This window comes from Myxine glutinosa, chromosome 11 (assembly GCF_964187855.1).
Source record: "Myxine glutinosa chromosome 11, kmMyxGlut1.1, whole genome shotgun sequence".
In the NCBI taxonomy this organism is placed as follows: domain Eukaryota; kingdom Metazoa; phylum Chordata; class Myxini; order Myxiniformes; family Myxinidae; genus Myxine; species Myxine glutinosa.
In genome coordinates, this window is record NC_136271.1 from 66,015,088 (window position 1) to 66,036,938 (window position 21,851).

Here is a 21,851-nt window from a genome sequence, read left to right on the forward strand (position 1 = left end):
CACCTAGCTCGGCTTCACGCTGTTGAAACCAAAGCTTTCAGAATCATTGGAATCTCCCGCGATGAAGCTATCTCCGAGGGACTTTCACTCACTCACCGCAGGCAGGTTGGTGGTCTTTCTGTCTTCTACCGACTCCCCCAGCTCTCTCAGTGCTCTGTCCCCCAAATATTCCAACAGGTCGCACAAGATCTGCCAGCAACCCTCTTATGGTTAAACTGCCAAAATCAAGACTCTCTGATCACCTTCACTATTTCATTCCTCTTTTCTCCCGCCTCTGGAACAAACTCCCTCACTCTCTTCAATCCCACTCCTCCCTCCAGGTCTTTAAAACAGCTGTTCACCACCATCTCTTATCTACCCCCATCCAAAACCTTGATCTTTTCTACCCCCGTTAATTCACCCCATATCCACTTTTTTGAAATACCGACTTCTTTCCGAGAAGTCCGAGCAGTGTCCATGTGTTTTTTTTTTACCTCTCCCACCCCACCCCACCTTCCCATGCCTCCTCCCCCCAAGCCTTCTCCCTCCCACAGATCTCCCGATGTCCCTGCTCTCCATCTTGTTCTCCTGCTCCTTTTGTCATGTTTTATGTTTTACGTGTCAGTTTGTCTTTTTGTGATCAATGTTGGCTCTTACACGAGCCTCGATCTTCTATACAACCAAAAAAAAAAAAAAAAAAAAAATTGGTCCTATTTTACAATTACAGTACTTTCTTTTATTTAAATTATAATGTTTAAGATCCACCTGGCGTTCCTTCTCCAGCAGTAGACGGTCCTCATTTGAGAACTACTCCTGCTACGAATCCAACGGCAACTCTACATCACCCTCCTCCACCTCAACAAGCCGACTGTGTCTTGGCCATTTCGACGATGTTACGTCGTGCTTTCAACACATCATTATTCTTGTTGAAGCCGTTAAAGCCGTGAACACATTGAGGGCAAAATTTTCCCCATACAGCATTCATGCAGGAACAGATGACTTCCCTCCAACATTCCTCAACATTACGAAGAACATCCCTTATTGTAAAGGCATTCCGGAATTCATTTTCAGTCATCTGATCTGGAGAAAGCATTCGATAGGGTTCCACGCGAAGTATTGACATGGGCATTGAGGAAGTTAGAAATGGAGGAATGGTTGATCAGAGTTGTGATGGCAATGAACGAAAGAGCATGCACAGCTGTAAGGACGAAGGACGAGAACAGTGGTGAGTTTGAGGTGAAGGTGGGAGTGCATCAGGGGTCGGTACTAAGTCCACTACTATTTGTAGCTGTGATGGAGGTGCTGGCTCAGAACGTAAAGGAGGGTTTACCGCGGGAGTTGTTGTATGCAGATGATCTGGTGTTGATTGCGGAAAGTATGGATGGACTGAAGGAAAAGATGAACAAGTGGAAGGAATGTATGGAGACAAAAGGTCTGAAGGTGAATATAGGAAAGACGAAGGTGATGGCAAGTGGTAAAGCATGTGGTGAGGTGGAAAGAACTGGGAAGTGGCCATGTGCTGTGTGCAGGAAGGGTGTCGGAGTGAACTCCATTCAATGTACAATGTGCGCTGAGTGGGTTCATCAAAAATGTAGTGGTCTGAGAGGGTCATTAACCAGTGTGGCAGCTACATTCAAATGTAAGGTGTGCACAGAGGGAGCTGCAGATGGCGGAAATGTTGAGTTGGATCTTGGAGACGGCGTGAAGCTGGAAGGTGTGAAAACATTTTGCTACCTCAGAGACGTGCTGAATGGAGAAGGTGGATCAGACTCGGCAACGGTTGCTCGAGTGAGATGTGCATGGAAGAAGTTTCGGGAACTGAATGGCGTGCTGATGAGGAGGGGAGTGTCGTTGAAGCTGAAGGGAAAGGTGTATGCTGCATGTGTGAGAAGTGTTATGATTTATGGGAGCGAGACATGGGTCATGAATGTAGAGCAGCAACGAAGGCTGGAAAGGGTGGAAATGCGAATGGTTCAGTGGGTGTGCGGAGTATCGTTGAGAGAGAGGAAGACAAATGATGAATTGCGAAATATGATGGGAATAGATCCTGTGATTGATGCTGTGAAGAGGAACAGGTTGAGATAGTTTGGTCATGTGTTGAGGAAGGATGAAAGTGACTAGTTGAGAAGAGTGATGGAAATGAATGTAGAAGGAAGTAGAGGACGGGGAAGACCGAGAAAGACTTGGCTAAAGATGGTGGAAGAAGAAATGCGGGCAAGGGGGTTAACAAGGAGAGATGCAGAAAATAGGGCAAAATGGAGAAGATTGTCATGGGGACCGCAAGGCGAACCCCCACTCTAGCAGGGAAAATGGCCTTAAAATGCATGTTGTAAAATGCATGTTGATCATTATCAGTTGGTTTCACCTGCAAATCATTGAATCATTATCAGGTTTGCAAATGTTCTTCAGAGATAATACACATGGAATGTAGCAATCACTCCCTGGTCCCTCATATCACCTGTACGATCACCTCTTTCATACCGTCCTAAAACATCCATTCTTACTTCAATAGTGATGGCCTTACTCTGTCTTTTGCTCGCACTACCGACCTTGATACTTCACTGACGCTTTCTAGTCATGATTGCAATGGTTACTCTTATTACAGCGGCACATTTCACGCGCAAAACAATGCACGATGCTAACATGGAGGGTTTCGGGAAACGGAGGGACGGGTAGGCGAGAGAGAGGGATGGCAATCTAGCCGGAATTCAGGTGTTATCGCGAACACTGTTTCATGTTGTTCAGTGCGAAAATTTAATCGCAGCGTTACTCACGTACTCGAGTTACGTCATTCCAAAAAAATGGTATAAATGACTGGAGCAGTGTGCACCTAATATATGCGCAAAAACAACACACAAAAAACATGAGCTTACCATACTGGAACTGGAATGTATGCCATTAACAGTGTGGTGACGTTAAACTCCAGGAAATGGTAGTATGTTTTTTAAAAGTAGGATTAAATGCTATACATACTCATAATTTAAACCTTGTGTGCTATACACACATGCTATACGTACACCAATGTGTACACTTACAAAATATCTATCTTGGTCATTATGGGCCTGGCGTCGAGGCGCCATTGTAAACCCAGCCCTAGAGACAAGGTGGGTATTCCCGTCAAGCATTCCTCACTCCTGTTTGTCAATCAATCCGAATTGACAGGAACTCAATGACATGTCGGGGTTACCATGCATGACTAAACAGTTAAAAACGTTCAAAACAAAGTTCGCTTGTACTTCCATAGTTTTCCATAATTTTGAATCCTCTAAATGTTCCCAGATATGTAGAATATAGATCTACTGGTATACAGTCATGGCCAAAAATATTGGCACCTTTGCAACTTCTTCAAATAATTCACAATTTCCCCTAATAAGTTTAAAGTATTTCGTCTCCACAATTCTTCATTTCACTGTTAATATTACAGAACCTTTGTTTTTGATAAAGAACTTGACATATCCTTTCAAATCAGAAAATAAAAATAAATGGCATTGACAAAATTATTGAAACCCAAGACTTAATATTTGGTATCACGGCCTTTGGACAAAATAACTGCAGTCAAGCGCTTTTTATAGCCATGAATGAGCTTACTACACCTCTCTACTGGCAGTTTGGCCCACTCTTCTTGTGCAAACTGCTCCAGTTCTCCCAGATTTGAAGGGTGCCTTCTCCCACCAACTAATGTTTTCAGATCCTCTCACAGGCGTTCAATCGGATTTATATCTGGACTCATTGCTGGCCACTTCAGAACAGTCCAGCGTTTTGTCTTGAACCATTCCTGGGTGCTTTTTGAAGTGTATTTGGGGTCATTGTCCTGCTGCAAGACCCATGACCTTCGACGGAGACCCAGCTTTCTGACATTGGGCTGAACATTGCACTCCAAAATGCCTTGGTAATATCCTGATTTCATGATGCCATGCACACATTCAAGGCACCCAGTGCCAGAGGCGCAGCACAGCAACCCCAAAACATCATTGAACCTCCTCCATGTTTGACTGTAGGGAAGGTGTTCTTTTCTTTGAAGACTTCATTTTGTATTCTGTAAACATAGAGATGATGTGCTTTACCAAAAAGCTCTAATTTGGTCTCATCTGCCCACAGGACATTCTCCCAGAAGGATTTTGGCTTGTTCAGGTGTGTTTTGGCAAACTCCAGTCGGGCTTTCTTATGTCTCGCTCTCAGTAGCAGTGGGGTCCTCCTGGGTCTCTCCTTTCATTGAGGTGGTGACGGATGGTGCGAGTTTAAACTGTCGTACCTTGTGTCTGAAGGTCAGCTTGAATCTGTTTGGCAGTTCAACAAGGTGCTTTCTCCACCAAGTTCGAACAATCCTTCGCTGCAATCTACGAATCAAGTTTTCTCTTGCGGCCACGTCCAGGGAGGTTGGCTACAGTGCCATGGGCCTTAACCTTCCTGATAACATTGCGTACGATGGACACAGGAACATCAAGGTCTCTGGAGATGGACTTGTAGCCTTGAGATTGTCCATGCTTGGCTATAATCTTGTGTCTGACCTCCTCAGACAATTCTCTGGTTTTCTTTGTTTTCTCCATGCTCATTGTGGTACACATAGTGGCACAAAACAGCAGAATGACTCCTTTTCTCTGTTCAAACTGGATGAATGAGTGATTTTTTATATTGAAGGCACCTGCAACTCACCAGAGGAGAGTTCAATTCCAAAATAAAGGAGAATCACCTGCTTGAAATCCAATTATTTCTAACAACTTCTGAAAGGTACCAATAATATTGTCCAGGCCATTTTAGGATTTCTATGTGGAATTAGCTAAGATTTAGTAATTTTTTCAGCTTTTTTTGTTTTGTTCCACTGCAAAAAAGAAATACAAATGTGGATACCAAAATATTTTCTAATTTCAACAAATTTTTGGAAGAAATGGTGCATTATTTGAAAAAAGTGCAAGGGTGCCAATATTTTTAACCATGACTATGTATGACAATTGGAATAAATTGAAATTCAGCATTGATTGTTTTTAAGACCTTCACTCTTTCATTCCTCTTTTTCCCCGCCACTTCAATCCCACTCCTCCCTCCAGGTCTTTGAAATAGCTGTTCACCACCATCTCTTATCTTCCCCCATCCAAAACCTTGATCTTTTCTACCCCCTTAATACACCCCAAATCCACCTTTTTCAAATTCCGTTTTCTTTCCTGAAAGTCCTAGTAGTGTCCATCTTGTTTATCCCATGTAACCAGACCCAGCCTTGTCACTTCCACAGATCTCCCGATGTCTCTGTTCGTTACTGTTGTTGTGCTTCCCTCTCCCTCCCCCTTATCGCCCGCAACCTTTATTATATGTTCTATGTGTTAGCTCTTACACGAGCCTCAACCGAGTATACAAAAAAAATTTTTCCTATATCTGTTTAAAAAAAATAATGTTTTCTAATATATATACCACACCCCTAGCTTTTAACTTTTTTATAATAAAAAGTATGGTTAATAAACCGGAAAATACAGTCCACGTCTCGTAATGCTCTTAGAAAAAGACTCATCTTTACACCAGAAAATGTTTCCTTTTTTTTTTTTGAAAGGACAATCAAGAAAATGAAACAATTGCTAATCTTTATCCCAAGGCAGATACTAGCATCTGAAAAAAATAAATCAGTCTCAGATTAATTCCTTTCACACAACACAATGCCCATACTTTTGCTCATTTACCGTATCGACCATGGTCCAGTCCAGGCCATATGCAAACAGCTCAGGTTTGGCTGTCGGTATCTGGTCGATAAGGCTCTTTACGTGCCGCCGTTTTTCTTCGTTGGAAATGACAGCACGCGCCGCAGCCACTGGATCTGTGAAGGCTTTCTCATCCTCTGAGAAGTCAAGTGGCACAAGCTTTCGCTTACGTGGAGCAGATTCACAATCATCATCATCATTCGAGAAGATATTCTCAACCTTCAACTTTTTCCGCTTTCCCAGAGTTGTAGTCTGACCAGGGCTGCTGCTGACTCCAGCTGATGGCAAACAAGACGAGTATTAGGGTGAAACAATATATACCGAGTACATACATAAAAACTAAATGGATCAAGACAATATGACACCATGTATGGCCCCATTTTCCATTTGACACTGAAATACGAAAACAAAAAAGGTCCAAACCTATCTGACCCAGCCGAAGACTGAGCTCGATGCGCAGCTTCTTCTCTTCCTTTTGGCCTTGCTCAGGTGAATGTTCATGGGGGATGATGATACCATGCGGTGATTCTTGTATGGGCGTCAGGGGAGAAGCATTCCCACTAGTCGACACCGATGGGGCTGCCCTTGCTGGCCCAATAGGCCGCAGTGTGTCGGCAAAATTCGGTTTGATCTCAGGCTCTGGCTCTGATTCCTTCTCTTCTTTGATGCTCGCCTCACCATTTTGTAGCTCCATATTGGGCTCTTTAAACTCCTCTTTAGCTGGAGCTTCTTCGTGATCTGACTCACCATCCTTGATGGGGGCTGCATTCTCCTTCTCTGCCTCTTGCTCCATTTGCTGCAATGAGATTAAAACGCACATTATATATGGATGACATCAAAAAGCACTTAAGCTTCAATGCAAATTAAACAAGAAAGAGCAATCAGAGATTGGAAACCCTCGCCAGGATGTATTTTCAGTGGTTTTTAAGGCTTTTAGTCAGGTTCACTATGTTAACAAATATAATTTCTTTCAAAATTTTGGGATTAGCAAACCTGTACATTTTTGGAATCTTCAGAGCATGGAGAATCTGAAAATCAATGTTGGCATTTGCACAGACACCTGCATGGCCGCCATTTTGGATTTTGAAAATGGCCGCCAATAAAATACATATTTTGCGCGATCTCGGCTTCTCGTCAACCTAGAGACTTAATTAAATATGCTAATCCTATGTTTTCTGGGTCAAGGAATCCAATAAAGGCCTCAAAATAGTGCTCAGGATTATAGAAAAGCAACAAACAAAGGTAATTGAAAATCATTGTCTTTATATTTGTGATATAACTGTATTACATAATACATGATATTGCAAGTCCTTTGAAGTTATAGGTTGTTATAGGAAGTTATAGGTAGTATCAGATTGAACTATAAGTCCTATACACAGGATCTACGAGGTCTATACCGTTCAGGAATATGCTTTTACAGATCTTTATCACTGTCCTAAGTGTCATTTTCGCAAAGGTGTCTACGCAAATGTAAACATTAATTTTTGGATTCCTCATGCTCTGAATATTCCAAAAATGTATAGTTTTGCTAATCTACCAAAATTTTGAACGAAAAAACATAGTGAATCTGACTTTGTGTTGAAACAAATATGGCTGCCGAACCACATGACCGATGACATTATTTTTTTTTTCTCCACCAATTTATGCCTACATGACGCTCAAGAAATTTCATCTTGATCGGATGAAGTTTTGTACTTGTCGAATTATGACGTCATAAAGGAGGCACCTTTAACATCATCGTTAACATATTTTAGTCCCGATGGAGAGTTCTTTACAATGAGCCGTCTTATTTTTTTCTATTCAGCGCTTTCAGAGATATAGAGGTGCAAAGTTTTTCGGTTTTTCCAAGATGGCGGCCGAACCATGTGACCTATGACGTCATAATTTTTATTAAAACATTATACAGGTGGAGTTGCACCTATGGTGAAAATTTCCTGTCGATCGGACCAACGGTTGCAGAGAAAATCATTTATTCTGTGCGGACAAACAGAGAGACAGACAAACGGACTCAAATGAAATACGCTCTCCTCAGGCGAGGGTAACTAGAACGGCACTCAGTAGAGAGCATACCTCCTCCTGGTTGGCCATATCACTGAATGGTGAAGAATCACTTAATAAATCCGACTAGCTGGATCCAGATCTTCACCAAAATTGAATCAACTCTTCCGAGTCAAACACACAACTTGTCCACCAAGTTTCGTCCATTTTCATCCATAACTTTTTGAGATATCCTGCTATGTATCGTTTTTGGTCCTATCTCCCAATGGTGAAGAATCACTTAAAAAATTATTGCAGCCGGATCAGAATCTGGATCTTCACCAAAATCTAAATATCTTTCGAGATATTTTGTTCACAAACAAGCAGACAGACAAACGGACAGGGGTGAAAACATAACCTCCATCCACCTTTGGTGGCAAGGTAATAATGATGATGACCACTCCTTTTTGCATCTTCAGATGCATCGGGCTGCCGAAGCAGTTTCTACGCTATTGGGCACATTCTTGGATGGGTTGCCACCACTCCAAAGCAGAACACTCGAATGGCTCATTCATCCCAGTAAGCTGGTACTCATTTTGCTGACCTCGGAAGGATGACAGGCTGAGTCAACCCCACCTGGTGTTAATTCAACGGCATGACAGGGGCTTCAACTCAGGGCCTTGCAATCTCAAGCAAGCCACCCACCTTAACCATTAAGCCAACACCTGGCTTCGCAAATTAAATACTGTATACAAATTTTAATTTACAACAATATGCTAGAGTTTAACAGACTGGCATAATGGTGAGAGCATCAGCAGCTCTGTCGAGTAATTTGGCAATTTGTGTTCCAGCTCTTCCATGAGCCTTAGTCCCTGTAGAAAAAGAAATTAGAACGGTACTCTTCGACGTCGCGACGTCAAACGATATGCCTCCTCTCACACCATTACATCATTATACATACTTGTACAAAGTTTGATTTAAATCCCCTCAGCTGTTCTCAAGTATCACATTTTTACCTGACATGAACTCGGACCTTTGACGCCAAAATATAATCAGTTAATCTTTCCATCATAATATGTACTTATTCAAACTTGGGTCAAAATCCCATCACGGGTTCACAAGTCAGTGCAGTAACATAATTTATTTTTACCGAATGGGACCTCTGTCCTTTGACCTCTTGACCCCAATAATCTAATCCGTTTTTCTTTACATCATTATACATACTTAATCTATCTATAATTCCAGTAATCTCTGTGTGTATGTTTGTATGTTTGTATGTTTGTATGTTTGTATGTTTGTATGTCTGTGACCGCTGTTTCTCGACAACCACGGGTCCGATATACTTTAAACTTGCCAGGTATATTGCTGGGGACCCGAGGATGTGCCTTTTCAAGGTTTCATATTAATCGGACAAGTAGTTACCGAGCTATGTCCAAAAAACGATTCAACCAATCAGAGAGCAGCGAGCTATCACGTGTGCCGAACGTGGCGAACAGACTCTGCCTCGGACGGCACATTTGAGAGCGTATTCATTTATTTCACGTTGGAAAACTATGTTGCCGTTAAACTATGTTTTAAAACTAATTAAAACTACTATCTATAATTCCACGGGTCCGATAAAAAACACCGTACTCGCAAGCCGTTCGCTTTGGACCAAACCATTTCATGTAAATAGAGGGGGGGGATTGTCACCGTACTCGCAAGCCGTTCGCTTTGGACCAAACCATTTCATGTAAATAGAGGGGGGGGATATAATTTTAGATATATATATAGTACGGGCATGCCCTAGTAATAATAATAATGATAATAATGCATTTATTTTATATAGCGCTTTTCAGGAAGCCCAAAGACGCTTTGACAGAGTGCAAAACATAATGCATAGCAAAACATAAAGACAATTGCAAAAAAAAAAAGAATCAATAGGGAAATATTCAAAGCACAAAGGAGGGAGAAGGAGAGGAGATAGTCAGGGGTTAGATGCTGTGGGTTAAATGTTGAATGCAGTGTTGAACAGGTGGGTCTTGAGTGATGTTTTGAATGTGGTGAGTGAGGAGGAGTCTCTGATGGTGTGAGGTAGCGAGTTCCAGAGGGTGGGAGCAGCGATGGAGAAGGCCCTGTCCCCCCAGGATCTAAATTTGGTCCGGATGGGGGGGGTCAGGAGGTTGGTACCAGCAGAGCGGAGGTTGCGGGTGGGAGTGTGTCTGGAGAGGAGGTCAGCCAGGTAGGATGGGGCCAGGTTATGGAGGGCTTTGTAGGTCAAGAGGAGGATTTTGTACTGGATTCTCTGGGAGATGGGGAGCCAGTGAAGCTTGTAAAGGACGGGGGTGATGTGGTCACGGGTCCGGGAATGGGTGAGTAGACGGGCAGCGGAGTTCTGAATGTATTGGAGTTTATTGGTGATTGTTGAGGGTGAACCATAAAGGAGGCTATTGCAGTAGTCCAGACGGGAAGTGATGAAGGCGTGGATGAGGGTTTCTGCAGCCACGGAGGAGAGGGATGGACGGAGACGGGCGATGTTTTTCAGGTGAAAGAAGGCTGTCTTTGTGATCTGTTTAGTGTATTTGTCGAAGGAGAGGGTTTGGTCAAAGATGATGCCAAGATTCCGGATGTGAGGGGAGGTGGATACTGGGAAACCGTCGATGTTGAGGGCAAAGTTATGGGTGGACTTGGTGAGCGTTTTTGGGCCAATGATGATTATTTCAGATTTATCACAGTTAAGTTTGAGGAAGTTGATTTGAAGCCAGGATTTTATTTCAGTGATGCAGTTTGTCAGGATAGAGTGGGTGGCGGTGGAGATGGACTTGGTGGAGATGAAAAGCTGGATGTCATCGGCGAAGCAGTGGAATTTGAGACCATGACGGCGGATTAAGTGACCGAGGGGGGACAGGTAAAGGATGAAGAGGAGGGGGCCAAGAACTGAACCTTGGGGGACACCTTGGGGGAGGGGAGCAGTGGGGGATTTGCAGTTATTGATGGAGATGAACTGACGTCTGTCAGAGAGGTATGATTTAATCCAAGAGAGGGCAGTGCCGGTAATGTTAAAGGTGGTTTCAAGTCGGGTGAGGAGGATGGTGTGATCGATGGTGTCAAAGGCGGCGCTGAGGTCGAGGAGGATGAGAATGTTGAGGTTGCCAGCGTCAGAGGAGAGGAGAAGGTCGTTGGTGATTTTGAGGAGAGCAGTTTCAGTACTGTGGTTGGAGCGGAATCCGGATTGGAATGTTTCATACAGGTTATTGGCAGAGAGGTGATGTTTGAGTTGAGTGGCTACAGCGCGTTCCAAAACCTTTGACAGAAAGGGTAGGTTGGAGATGGGTCTGAAGTTATTTAGGGTGTCAGGGTTTAGTCCAGGTTTTTTCAGAATGGGGGTAACAGCAGCAATTTTGAGGGATGGTGGGACGATGCCTGTAGACAGGGAGGAGTTTATTGTTGCAATGATAAGTGGAGAGAGAGCAGGAAGGGAGGCCTTGACAAAGCTGGAGGGGATGGGGTCAAGAGCTTAGTACTTAGTACCTACTTGTACTAAGTTTGCCTTATTCCCCTTCAGCTGTTAAGTTATTCCGGTAATGAAATTGAAAACCTATTACAGACTCGGACCTTTAACCTCTTGATGCCGAAATTTATCTAATCAGTTCATCTTTGCATCACAATATACATTTATACTAAGTTTGGTCAAAATCCCATCACAGGTTCAAAGGTAACAGAATGTTTACCCAATAGGACCTCCATCTAACCTTTGACCTCTTGACCCTATAATCGAATCAGTTCATATTTGCATCATTATACATACATGTACCAAGTTTTACTTAGATCCCCCCTTCAGCCATTCTGAAGTTATCGCGGTAGCAAACACCTATCACGGACGCACGGACAACCCAAAAACATAACGTCTCCAGCGGCATAAAAAAAGGCACAAGGTCATGATAGTTCAGTGAGCACAAACACACTGCTGCCGATATGACTTTAATTAAAATGACCCCCAGATTCGCTGTCAGCATTAAAGAAAATATTATCGGCATGTTTTTATGTAGGACAAAAGCTCACTGAATGAATGAGTAAATGGATAAATAAATAAAAACGTGAACGATTAAAAATAATCTGTTACGACTTGTTTCAACTTACTCGCTTTATCTCCCCATCAGGGTCAGGGTGTCCTTCTTCCACAAGGCGACGCCGAACTTCCTCCAATTCCTCCTTTTCCCGTTTGCGGTCTCTATCATCAGACTCCTTCTCTTTTTCCCGGTCCCACATTCTCTTCTGCAGAGCACTACCCCTGCCAATTGCAGAGCAGTACAGGGCACAAACAACCAAATTCATATGCTATTGAATGAAAGGGAGGGTAGGGTGGGGGTTGGAGGAAGCAAACACACCCCATATTTTACTCTCCAGAATCTCGAGACAAACGTAATTCCACAACACAGTTTTTGGGACAATGCAAAAGGCCATAGACTCAAAACATATGCAGAACATATGAAAGCCACTGCGCTCAGTTCTAAGTCACTTCCAGGACTGTTGTAACATGCCAGCCTGACCAATACCCAATCTCCAATACCATATTTAAATAGTGATGGCCATCAGCAAAAGCTGTAGGTAAGACGTGTTGGCCAAACGCTGCAAACACATAGCAAAGTAGAGCCAGGATAAAGAAAATAATAAATAGCACCGCAAAGCGGGCGTAACCACTCAGCCCATGCATGGTGGAAATCAATTTCAAGATGGCTGCCGTGGCGGCTATATTGAAAATCGCAGCACGCCCATTTTCGAAAGGAACCTTCCTCTACTCAACCCTAACACACACTGCAAAAATGGATTTAATCGGACAAGCCGTTCTGCTTGAAATTGACGGAAACCAATTTCACGATGGCTGCCATGACGGCCATATTGAAAATCGCAGCGCGCCCATGAACCTTCCTCGACTCAACCCCAACAGACACTGCAAAAATGGATTTAATCGGACAAGCCGTTCTGCTCTAAATTGATGGAAACCAATTTCAAGATGGCTACCATGGCGAGCATATTGAAAATCGCAGCGCCCATTTTCGAAAGGAACCTTCCTCTACTCAACCCCAACACACACTGCAAAAATTAATTTAATCGGACAAGCCATTCTGCTCAAAATTGACGGAAACCAATTTCAAGATGGCTGCCATGACGGCCATATTGAAAATCGCAGCGCGCCCATGAACCTTCCTCGACTCAACCCCAACAGACACTGCAAAAATTAATTTAATCGGACAAGCCATTCTGCTCAAAATTGACGGAAACCAATTTCAAGATGGCTGCCGTGATGGCCATATTGAAAATCGCAGCGCGCCCATTTTCGAAAGGAACCTTCCTCTACTCAACCCCAACACACACTGCAAAAATGGATTTAATTGGACAAGCCGTTCTCCGTGAAATTGATGGAAACCAAAAGTTGACGGACGCCCGGAAGACAATACCCCTTAGCCCAATCTGGGCTGAGGGGTGACAGCAAAGCACCTTTGTGCGCAGCACCAGTTTAAACAAACAACTTGGTGCTCACATTTCTTCCCAAGCTGTTTGGATTGGGACACAACATGCAGCATACTGATGGTCAATAGTTGGGAGCTCAGTCTGTGCATTTGCACCGAGCATGGAATTCTCATGGAACGCAGAGTGACGACCCAAACATGTGCCATCTTGTCGGTGACTTTTTCTTCTTTATTTTTATTTTTTAACAGGATCTAAATCTCAGTGGAGCTGTCACACACATCAACATAATATAGACAAATAGACGAGACAACCTTAATCCAGTTCAGAGCATCGCGGCCGTTACGCCGGCGCCAATGTTACATTAATAAAATGTCCTCGGTGTTAAAATACATCAGCGGCCGGCAAACTGACCGACAGGCTCTGGGTGGCCTATCGGGCAGCGAGCCAGGCACCTCGCCTTGCTGGGGTCCTAATCTAAGATTGAACTCAAGCAAACATTCTTAGCTACCGAGGATGCAGTGATGTATGAGAGTTCAGGGGAGAGGGGTAAGTGTAGAGATTGCAATTATAGTACGGTAGGTGCAGTGTGCAGTTACAGTGCCCGATTACGGCAACAATGCGTTTTGAAACTCACAAAGAGAAACATGGCCATTCTACAAGCACATCCGCTTCATATACTAACAAACATTTTTTACCGCACACACTTGCAAAATACTGCAACTACTTCATTACATGTGACGGAAAAATATCCAAGTGGAAAGCCAAACCAGACTCGACTCGGATTCAGCCAGGAAGCGCAACTCATTGAGTTAGAGTTCGGTAAAAGTACTATTTTCAGTACCATTTCACCTGCATAATGCATTGAACTACATTCTCTTTACATACCCGATTATACACTTTCCACCATATAAATAATAAGCACAAAAACGAACACGTCATTCTTGTTGATGCGACTTCTTCACGTGAGATCATGGGATACAGATAAGGTGCAAACCTCCAAGAGAGATAAATGTTTAATAATTACGTTATATATTGTTGTAGTGGGGCGGCTTAGCCCAAATATTCAAAATAATTGTGCATTTTGTGATACAAGCACCAAATTTGGCACAAATGTACATTAATATGTTGCGAACATTTTCAGATATTGGGCCACTTGAAATTCCGTAATTTTTTTTTTCAAATTTTTTCAAATTTCGTAATTTCAAATTTTTCGGGTGACACCGTCACAATTTCGGTCTTCGAGGCCGGCCGATAGGCAAAGTGTGACCGGAAGGGACGAGGTTCTCCTGACCACGTGGCCCTCGATCTGGGAAGCGAGAGGCGTTCCATTAGTGGACGCGCCCCTCACGCCCGACTTTTGGGCGGCCCCGGCAGGCCGTTTGTTTTGACGTTCCGTGACAGGCCCCGCACCCCCACCTCCGGGCCGACCGGAAGCTTGTGCTGAGTACATCATACCTGAACAACTCAGTGAGGCAGAACACAGCAGTGCACACCAGGGTGACCCCTTCAGTGCATAAACCAATTAACCTGTCCACTGCAGGGCATATAGAAATGAAGTTATTTTCTGCATATAATAATAATATAAGTTCAGTTCTATATAACAATTTCTGTTATCACCACTACCACTACAACTACCACTACTACAAGCTTTGTCTGGAATTTTGTGGACTAACAGACAAACAGACATACAGACAAGCTGGGATCAAAACATTACCTCCTTCCACCATTGAGTGTAGAGGTAAACATCATGGAAATTATATCATGCCCTAGATTTAATTCATGCTTACCCGTGTATTTGCTTCACTGGTTCACACGGTCTTTTGCATACATGTAATTCAGACTCTCGTCTTCATTGCTGACCACACAATGTTCGCAACATATTAATGTACATTTGTGCCAAATTTGGTGCTTGTATCACAAAATGCACAATTCTTTTGAATATTTGGGCTAAGCCGCCCCACTATATCGGCCGGCCTCGAAGACCGAAATTGTGACGGTGTCACCCGAAAAATTTGAAATTACGAAATTTGAAATAATTTGAAAAAAAAAATTACGGAATTTCAAGTGGCCCAATATCTGAAAATGTTCGCAACATATTAATGTACATTTGTGCCAAATTTGGTGCTTGTATCACAAAATGCACAACAGGTTTGCTATGCTGCTACACTATTGTGGATATGAGAATTGTGTTTTTTTTTATTGTGTAATGAATTGTAAAATGTCACCCTCCTTCCTCCAGTTGTTGTGTATAAAGGTCAAAAGGTCGTTCCCGTAGTTATTTCAGATACCACATGTAGCCAATCATATCCTTCTATACGGTTATCTCCTTATTCTATGTAGGTTAAGGCCTTGTCTTCCATTAATTTAACACTCCATTGCACCGAATTCAAATAGATAGATTCCCTTTCATTCCCATTCCCAAAGCGTCCATTGCCAACTGCATTTGGGCGGTTTTCTTCATCCCAAAACTCCATTGAGCACGCGGCCAGCTCGGAGAAGAAAGGCGTGTCTCCACCTCGTCATAGATGGGAGGAGTGAGAGCCAGCCCCGAACAACCAACCAAGCACGAGGGGTTTGGCTTGAGAGGGCGGAGGAAGAGCGATCGGGGAGGTTCGAAAAGGTTAGAGGGTGTGGCCGATATAACCCGCAGCGGGACGCTCCCCACGGCAGATGAGTCCAGATGAGCTACGGAGATGAGCTACGGAGATGAGCTACGGAGATGAGTCCAGATGAGCTACGGAGATGAGATACAGAGGATGAGCGCTTAAAAAGCACGCGACGCACCTGAGACGAGCTGCGTGATCCAGGAGAGGAGAGAGGGATGTCCCGTGAGCTTTAAACCACCACAGCTTTGAGCTTCGACGGCAGTTTCGACTGTGGCCGCGAAGGAACGGCGGCTGCTGAACGTGCCGATAGAGAAGGGGGCGGCGGCTGCTCACTCCCGGCCCGACCGTGCTCCGGTTCCAGTTGGACCTTCCTCTCCTTCCAGCCAATCGTGCCCGCCTTCATTCCCCAGTCGTGTAAGTGTGCTCGTAGTCTGTCTTTTGTCTTGTCCTGGGGTACTAAGTAAGACTGCATAGGTAAGCTAAGGGCACTGTGTCCGCTTCTTCTTCTTCTGTTTTTATTTTATTATCCTTCCTCCTCCTTGGTTTCTTTTAATTGTGTAAATATTAGTAATAAATTATATTTGTCTTTCATACCTTTTGCCTTCTTCTTTCCATTACATCCTTCGTCTTTGTCTTTTCCCCATTGGACACCTGTCGCACGATTTGGCCAACGTTTCAGGATCGGGTTTAGTCTTTGCTAATGACTCGAACTTCGGGTTGCTAACAACCGCTCGGCAACTAGACCATCCAAACCGGGGTTCGAGCGGGAGTCCCTCCCTTGCTCAAGGTCAGGAGTGGCACAGGTCCTTGGGACTTTTTGTAGACCAAATACCCTGGCTGCTCCCGACCGGGAGGAGCGTTGGGACCCCCAGGACTCACGTCGGTCAGTCGCGGACAAGGGGACTAATCCCCCCCTTCTTAAGGGGAAAAGGCCGACGGAGAGATCCGTAACAATATATATAATATATATGGTGGTACGTTATATATATATTTAACGCCAGGGGGGTTGACTCAGCCTGTCATCCTTCCGAGGTCGGCAAATTGAGTACCAGTACACTGGTAATTCCCTGTTTAGCGTAAAAAGGCGACAAACAGGGTTGGCGGCAGGAAGGGCATCCGGCCGTAAAACATTGCTTCAAAAAGGGGACCAAAAAAAAACAAAACAACAACCACGGTCCCCGAAAAGGCCAACCCCCGCTTTGTGGGGAAAATGGCCTCTAAACGGTGGTTACACACACACACACACACACACACACACACACACACACACACACACACACACACACACACACACACACACACACACACACACACACACACACACACACACACACACACACACACAATTATTGTCCCCCATCGCACCGCGGAGCGAAAGGGGGACTATGGTTTTCCCCTCCGCCCGTGTGTCCGTCCGTCCATCTGTCCGTGCGTACGTGCGTGCGTGCGTAAGCGAAGGACCGCATTCGAATTTGGTGTGTGGGTGCAACCCACGTCAAAATCCAAGATCGCCGCCGCCTTGTATGTCTGATGCCATGTATGTCTGAACCTTGTGAGCGGAATATCTTGAAAAATAAGCGAAGTACCAACTTCTAATCTGGTGTGTGGGTGTACCTAGACATAAGGAAGAACACTATTGAAAATTGGGTCGCCACGTCAAAATCCAAGATGGCTGCCGCCATGTATGTCTGAACCTTGTGAGCTGAATATGTTGAAAAATAAGCGAAGTACCAACTTCTAATCTGGTGTGGGTTTTTTTTTTTTTTTTTGTATACTGAATCGAGGCTCGTGTAAGAGCTAACATTTACTTCACAAACAAATCAACCAGACAAACAAAATATATAAAAAGAGGGAGCGGAAAAACAAGATGGGGAGAGAAGGGGAAGCACACAAACACAACATTTGAGAGCAGGGAGATGTGTGGAAGGGAGAGGGCTTGGGGGGCGGAGGCGTGGGAAGGGGAGGGGGAGGGAGAAGTATAAAACACAAGGACACCAAGGACTTCCAGGACAGAAGTTGGTATTTCAAAAAAGTGGAATTGGGGTGAAATTAGCGGGGGTAGAAAAGATCAAGGTTTTGGATGGGGGAAGATAAGAGATGGTGGTGAACAGCTGTTTTAAAGACCTGGAGCGTGGAGTGGGATTGAAGAGAGTGAGGGAGTTTGTTCCAGAGGCGGGAGAAAAGAGGAATGAAGGAGTGAAGGTGAGCAGAGAGTCTTGATTTTGGCAGTTTTACCATAAGAGGGTTGCAGGCAGATCTTGTGCGACCTGTAGGAATATTTGTGGGACAGAGCCCAGAGATAGCTGGGGGGGCAAGGCCAGAGAGGAGTCGGTAGAAGACGGAAAGACCACCAACCTGCCTGCGGTGAGTGAGTGAGAGGCCCTTGGAGTTAGCTTCATCGCGGGAGATTCCAATGATTCTGAATGCTTTGGTTTCAACAGCGTGGACGAGCTAGGTGTGAGGCAGGAGCACCAGCCCAGAGGGGAGAGCAGTATTCCATTGGAATATCTAGGCACAAGGAAGTGTATCTAGGCACAAGGAAGAATGATGTTGAAAATTGGGTCGCCACGTCAAAATCCAAGATGGCCACAACCATATATATGTCTGAACCTTGTGAGCGAAATATCTTGAAAAACAAGCATTCTGAGTATTGCGCTGCAATACATGTCCCCTACCAAAGTTCAAAGTGCCATAACTTTGTCAAAAATGATCGAATATGCAAATTTATGCATGGTTGATGCTGGTTTTCAAACTTGATCTGAGGTATGCTGATACATGTGTGTCACGCCTCGCCTCGTTGATAAGCCCCCAAGGTTGCTCCGTGGAGCGGCCTGCAAGTATCGCACTGTGTGAATTATATAAATTATTACCAACTAACGGTCTGAGGAACTAGCGATTCAAGAGATATCCATTTTTAAAAAATATTTTCGTTTAATTAACGATATCTGCCAAACCACGTGACCTATCGCAAATTCCAAAAGGACATTTTAGTAGACCGACATGCTTTTTTTTTTTTTTTTTTTTCTATACAAGATCGAGGCTCGTGAAAGAGCGAACATTTATCACACAGAAAGACAAACCGACAAACCGACACATAACCGACAAACCGACACATAAAACAAATAACATCGGGAGCGGTAGACAAGATGGGGAGAGAGGGGGAAGGACACAAACACAACATTTGAGAGCAGGAATCGAGAGACATGGAGACATCGAGAGATCTGTGGGAGGGAGAGGGCTTTGGGGGGGAGGCATGGGAAAGGGGGTGGGAGAGGCATAAAACATATGGACACTGCCAGGACTACCAGGAAAGAAGTTGGAATTACAAACAAGGTGGATCTGGGGTGAATTAGTGGGGGTAGAAAAGATCAAGGTTTTAGATGGGGGAAGATAAGAGATGGTGGTGAACAGCTGTTTTAAAGACCTGGAGGGAGGAGTGGGATTGAAGGGAGTGTGGGAGTTTGTTCCAGAGGCGGGAGAAAAGAGGAATGAAGGAGTGAAGGTGAGCAGAGAGCCGAGATTTTGGCAGTTTAACCATCAGAGGCTTGCTGGCAGATCTTGTGCGACCTGTAGGAATATTTGGGGGACAGAGCACAGAGAGAGCTGGGGGTGCAAGGCCGGAGAGGAGTCGGTAGAAGACAGAAAGACCACCTACCTGCCTGCGGTGAGTGAGTGAAAGGCCCTCAGAGATAGCTTCATCGCGGGAGATTCCAATGATTCTGAAAGCTTTGGTTTCAACAGCGTGAAGCTGAGCTAGGTGTGAGGCAGGAGCACCAGCCCATAGGGGAGAACAGTATTCCATTGAGCTGCGGATGAAAGCCTTGTATGTGGTGAGGAGCTCAGGCGTGCCTAGGAAGGACATCGCACGACGGAGGATGCCCAGTCGGCGACTGGCTTTGCAGGCCAGCTTGGAAATGTGGTTTTCCCAAGAAAGATCATGGCAGATAGTGAGACCCAAAAGCTTGAGCGACAGAACTTCTTGGAGAGCATTGTTGAGAAAGTAGATGGGAGGGTTGTCCAGTCGATCTTTTCGGAGAGACATAGTAAGAGTGTGAGATTTGTCAGGATTGAAAGACATGTTCCACTTGTTTGACCAGTCTGTGATTTTGTCCAGGTCTTCAGAGAGTGAGGAGGCTGCAGACTGCCGATCTGAGGGAAGAGGAATGGAGCGGCAGGGAGTGGAGTCATCAGCAAAGAGATAGAGAGGATTTTCCAGAGAGTCGGAGAGATCATTGATAAAGACCAGAAAAAGCAGAGGGCCCAGCACACTGCCTTGGGGAACTCCAGCCTGAACAGGAGGAAGGGGAGATGAGAGAAATCCATTCAGGGCCACACGTCGACTACGACCAGAGAGGAAGTCCGCAAGCCATGCATGGAGATTTCCATGGATACCATAGGAGTAGAGTTTGGTGAGCAGTGCTGGGTGCCAGACCGTATCGAAGGCACGTGATATGTCAAGGGAGACAGCTCTGATTTCCTGTTTGGCATTGAGGACCTCCATCCATTGTTGAGACAGGAGAAGCAGCATGTCCAGAGTAGAGTGACCTGGTCTGAATCCAAATTGATGATCAGAGATCAAGCCATTGGAGAAGAGGAAAGATTTCATATCCGAAGCAATGATGGATTCCATGACTTTGCTGATAATTGGGAGCAGGCTGATTGGTCTGTAGTTAAAAGGATCTGTTTTTGCACCTTTTTTGTGTAAAGCGGTAATGTTCGCTGATTTCCAGGATGCTGGCAGATGACCTTGAGCAAAAGATAGGGTGAAAAGAACAGAGAGAGGGTGAGATAGAGCAGCAGAGCAGGATTTTAGGACCCGTGGGCTGATGCCGTCTGGTCCAGTTGCAGAATCAGAGTCGAGGTTACACAAAAACTCCTCCACCTTGTCAGGAGAGAAGGACACAGAGTCCAGGAGCAGTTGGGTTCGACTGGGAAAGGTGGGAACAGAGAGAGATGGGTTTGGGACTAAAGATTTTGAGGCAAACACAGAGTTGAGGCATTCGGCTTTGTCACGTGCGATGTCAACTGTGTGGCCATTTGAGGTAAGGGAGGGGATGGAGGGGGAACAAACAACAGAAACGGATTTGACCAGACGCCACCAGGATTTGGAGGAAGGAGACAGGTTTGAGAGTTCGTTCTTGAGTGAGGAGAGATAGTGCTTCCTGGCACTCCTGAGGGTAGACACACACTTGTTCCGAGCTTGGTGGAAGGAACTGAGATTGCCTTCAGTTGGATTTGCCTTCCAAGAGGCAAAGGCAAGTTGTTTCAGGGCAACTGCCTCACCACAAGATTCGGTGTACCATGGACGGGAGGAAGGGTAAGACAACTGAAGACGAGATGGGATAAATCTGTGCATGAGAGAGATCAGTTTGCTTTGGAAGAATTCCCAGGAAGAATTGATGTCAGAGGCAGTGGAGATGGGAGACCAATCCAGACGATTGATGGCTGCTTGAAGCCCGTCCCAGTCGGCCTGAGTGAAATGCCAGACTCTTCGACACTGAGGAGGCTCTCTGAGAATGGCCAGAGAGATGTCCACTTTGACAAGCACATGATCAGAAGAACCGATTGGAGCAGAAGAAGAGCAGCAGACATTAGCAGGGAAGTTTGTCATAACCAAATCTAGAAGAGAAGAAACTCCATTGGCTGAGATCCGGGTCGGGAAATTGACAGATTGTGTCAATCCCAGTGAGTCACAGAAGTCCTTTGCTGAGGTGCCATGACTGGTGAGAGAGGAACCCACACCCAACCAGGTGGCATGATGACAGTTGAAGTCACCACATATGAGGAAGAGAGAGTTGGGATGAGTGGATAGAAGTTGGTCCATGTTGTCAGAGTGAAATGTAAATTGAGTCATCACTGTTTGGGGGACGGTACAGAACACATATGAACAAAAGGTGGGAGCGGAGAGGAAGCCGTAGCCAGAGGTACTCCTGGGGGTAAGGAGGAGAGAGGGCAGTGCAAGGAGAGTGAGGAAGAGAGTTTTTGATAAAGATAGCCACCCCACCACCAGGACGAGGCTCAGGTCTATCATACCGGAAGAGGGAGTAACCAGGAAGAGATATTGAGGAATCAGAGACATCTTGAAGGAGGAAAGTCTCTGTTAAGCAGATCAAGTCTGGATTGTCAGAAACAACCTGTATGGAGAGATCAGTCA

The 21,851-nt window shown here is 44.9% G+C and overlaps 1 protein-coding gene across 8 annotated transcripts in view; it reads right to left on the bottom strand.

Annotated features, from left to right (window-relative positions):
- Positions 1–21,851, bottom strand: part of RBM25 (RNA binding motif protein 25) — a 95,315-nt gene that overhangs the window by 15,063 nt on the left and 58,401 nt on the right. For all 8 annotated transcript variants that reach the window (XR_013624981.1, XM_078786720.1, XM_078786719.1 and 5 more), the window contains 3 exons: positions 11,760–11,910; positions 6,087–6,459; positions 5,646–5,941 (listed from right to left, as the gene is read on the bottom strand). Coding sequence is in view for 7 of the 8 variants with exons in the window: in XM_078786720.1 (XP_078642846.1) it covers positions 5,646–5,941; positions 6,087–6,459; positions 11,760–11,910 (820 nt within the window). In the remaining variant the exon portion in view is untranslated. The remainder of the gene's footprint in view (positions 1–5,645; positions 5,942–6,086; positions 6,460–11,759; positions 11,911–21,851) is intronic.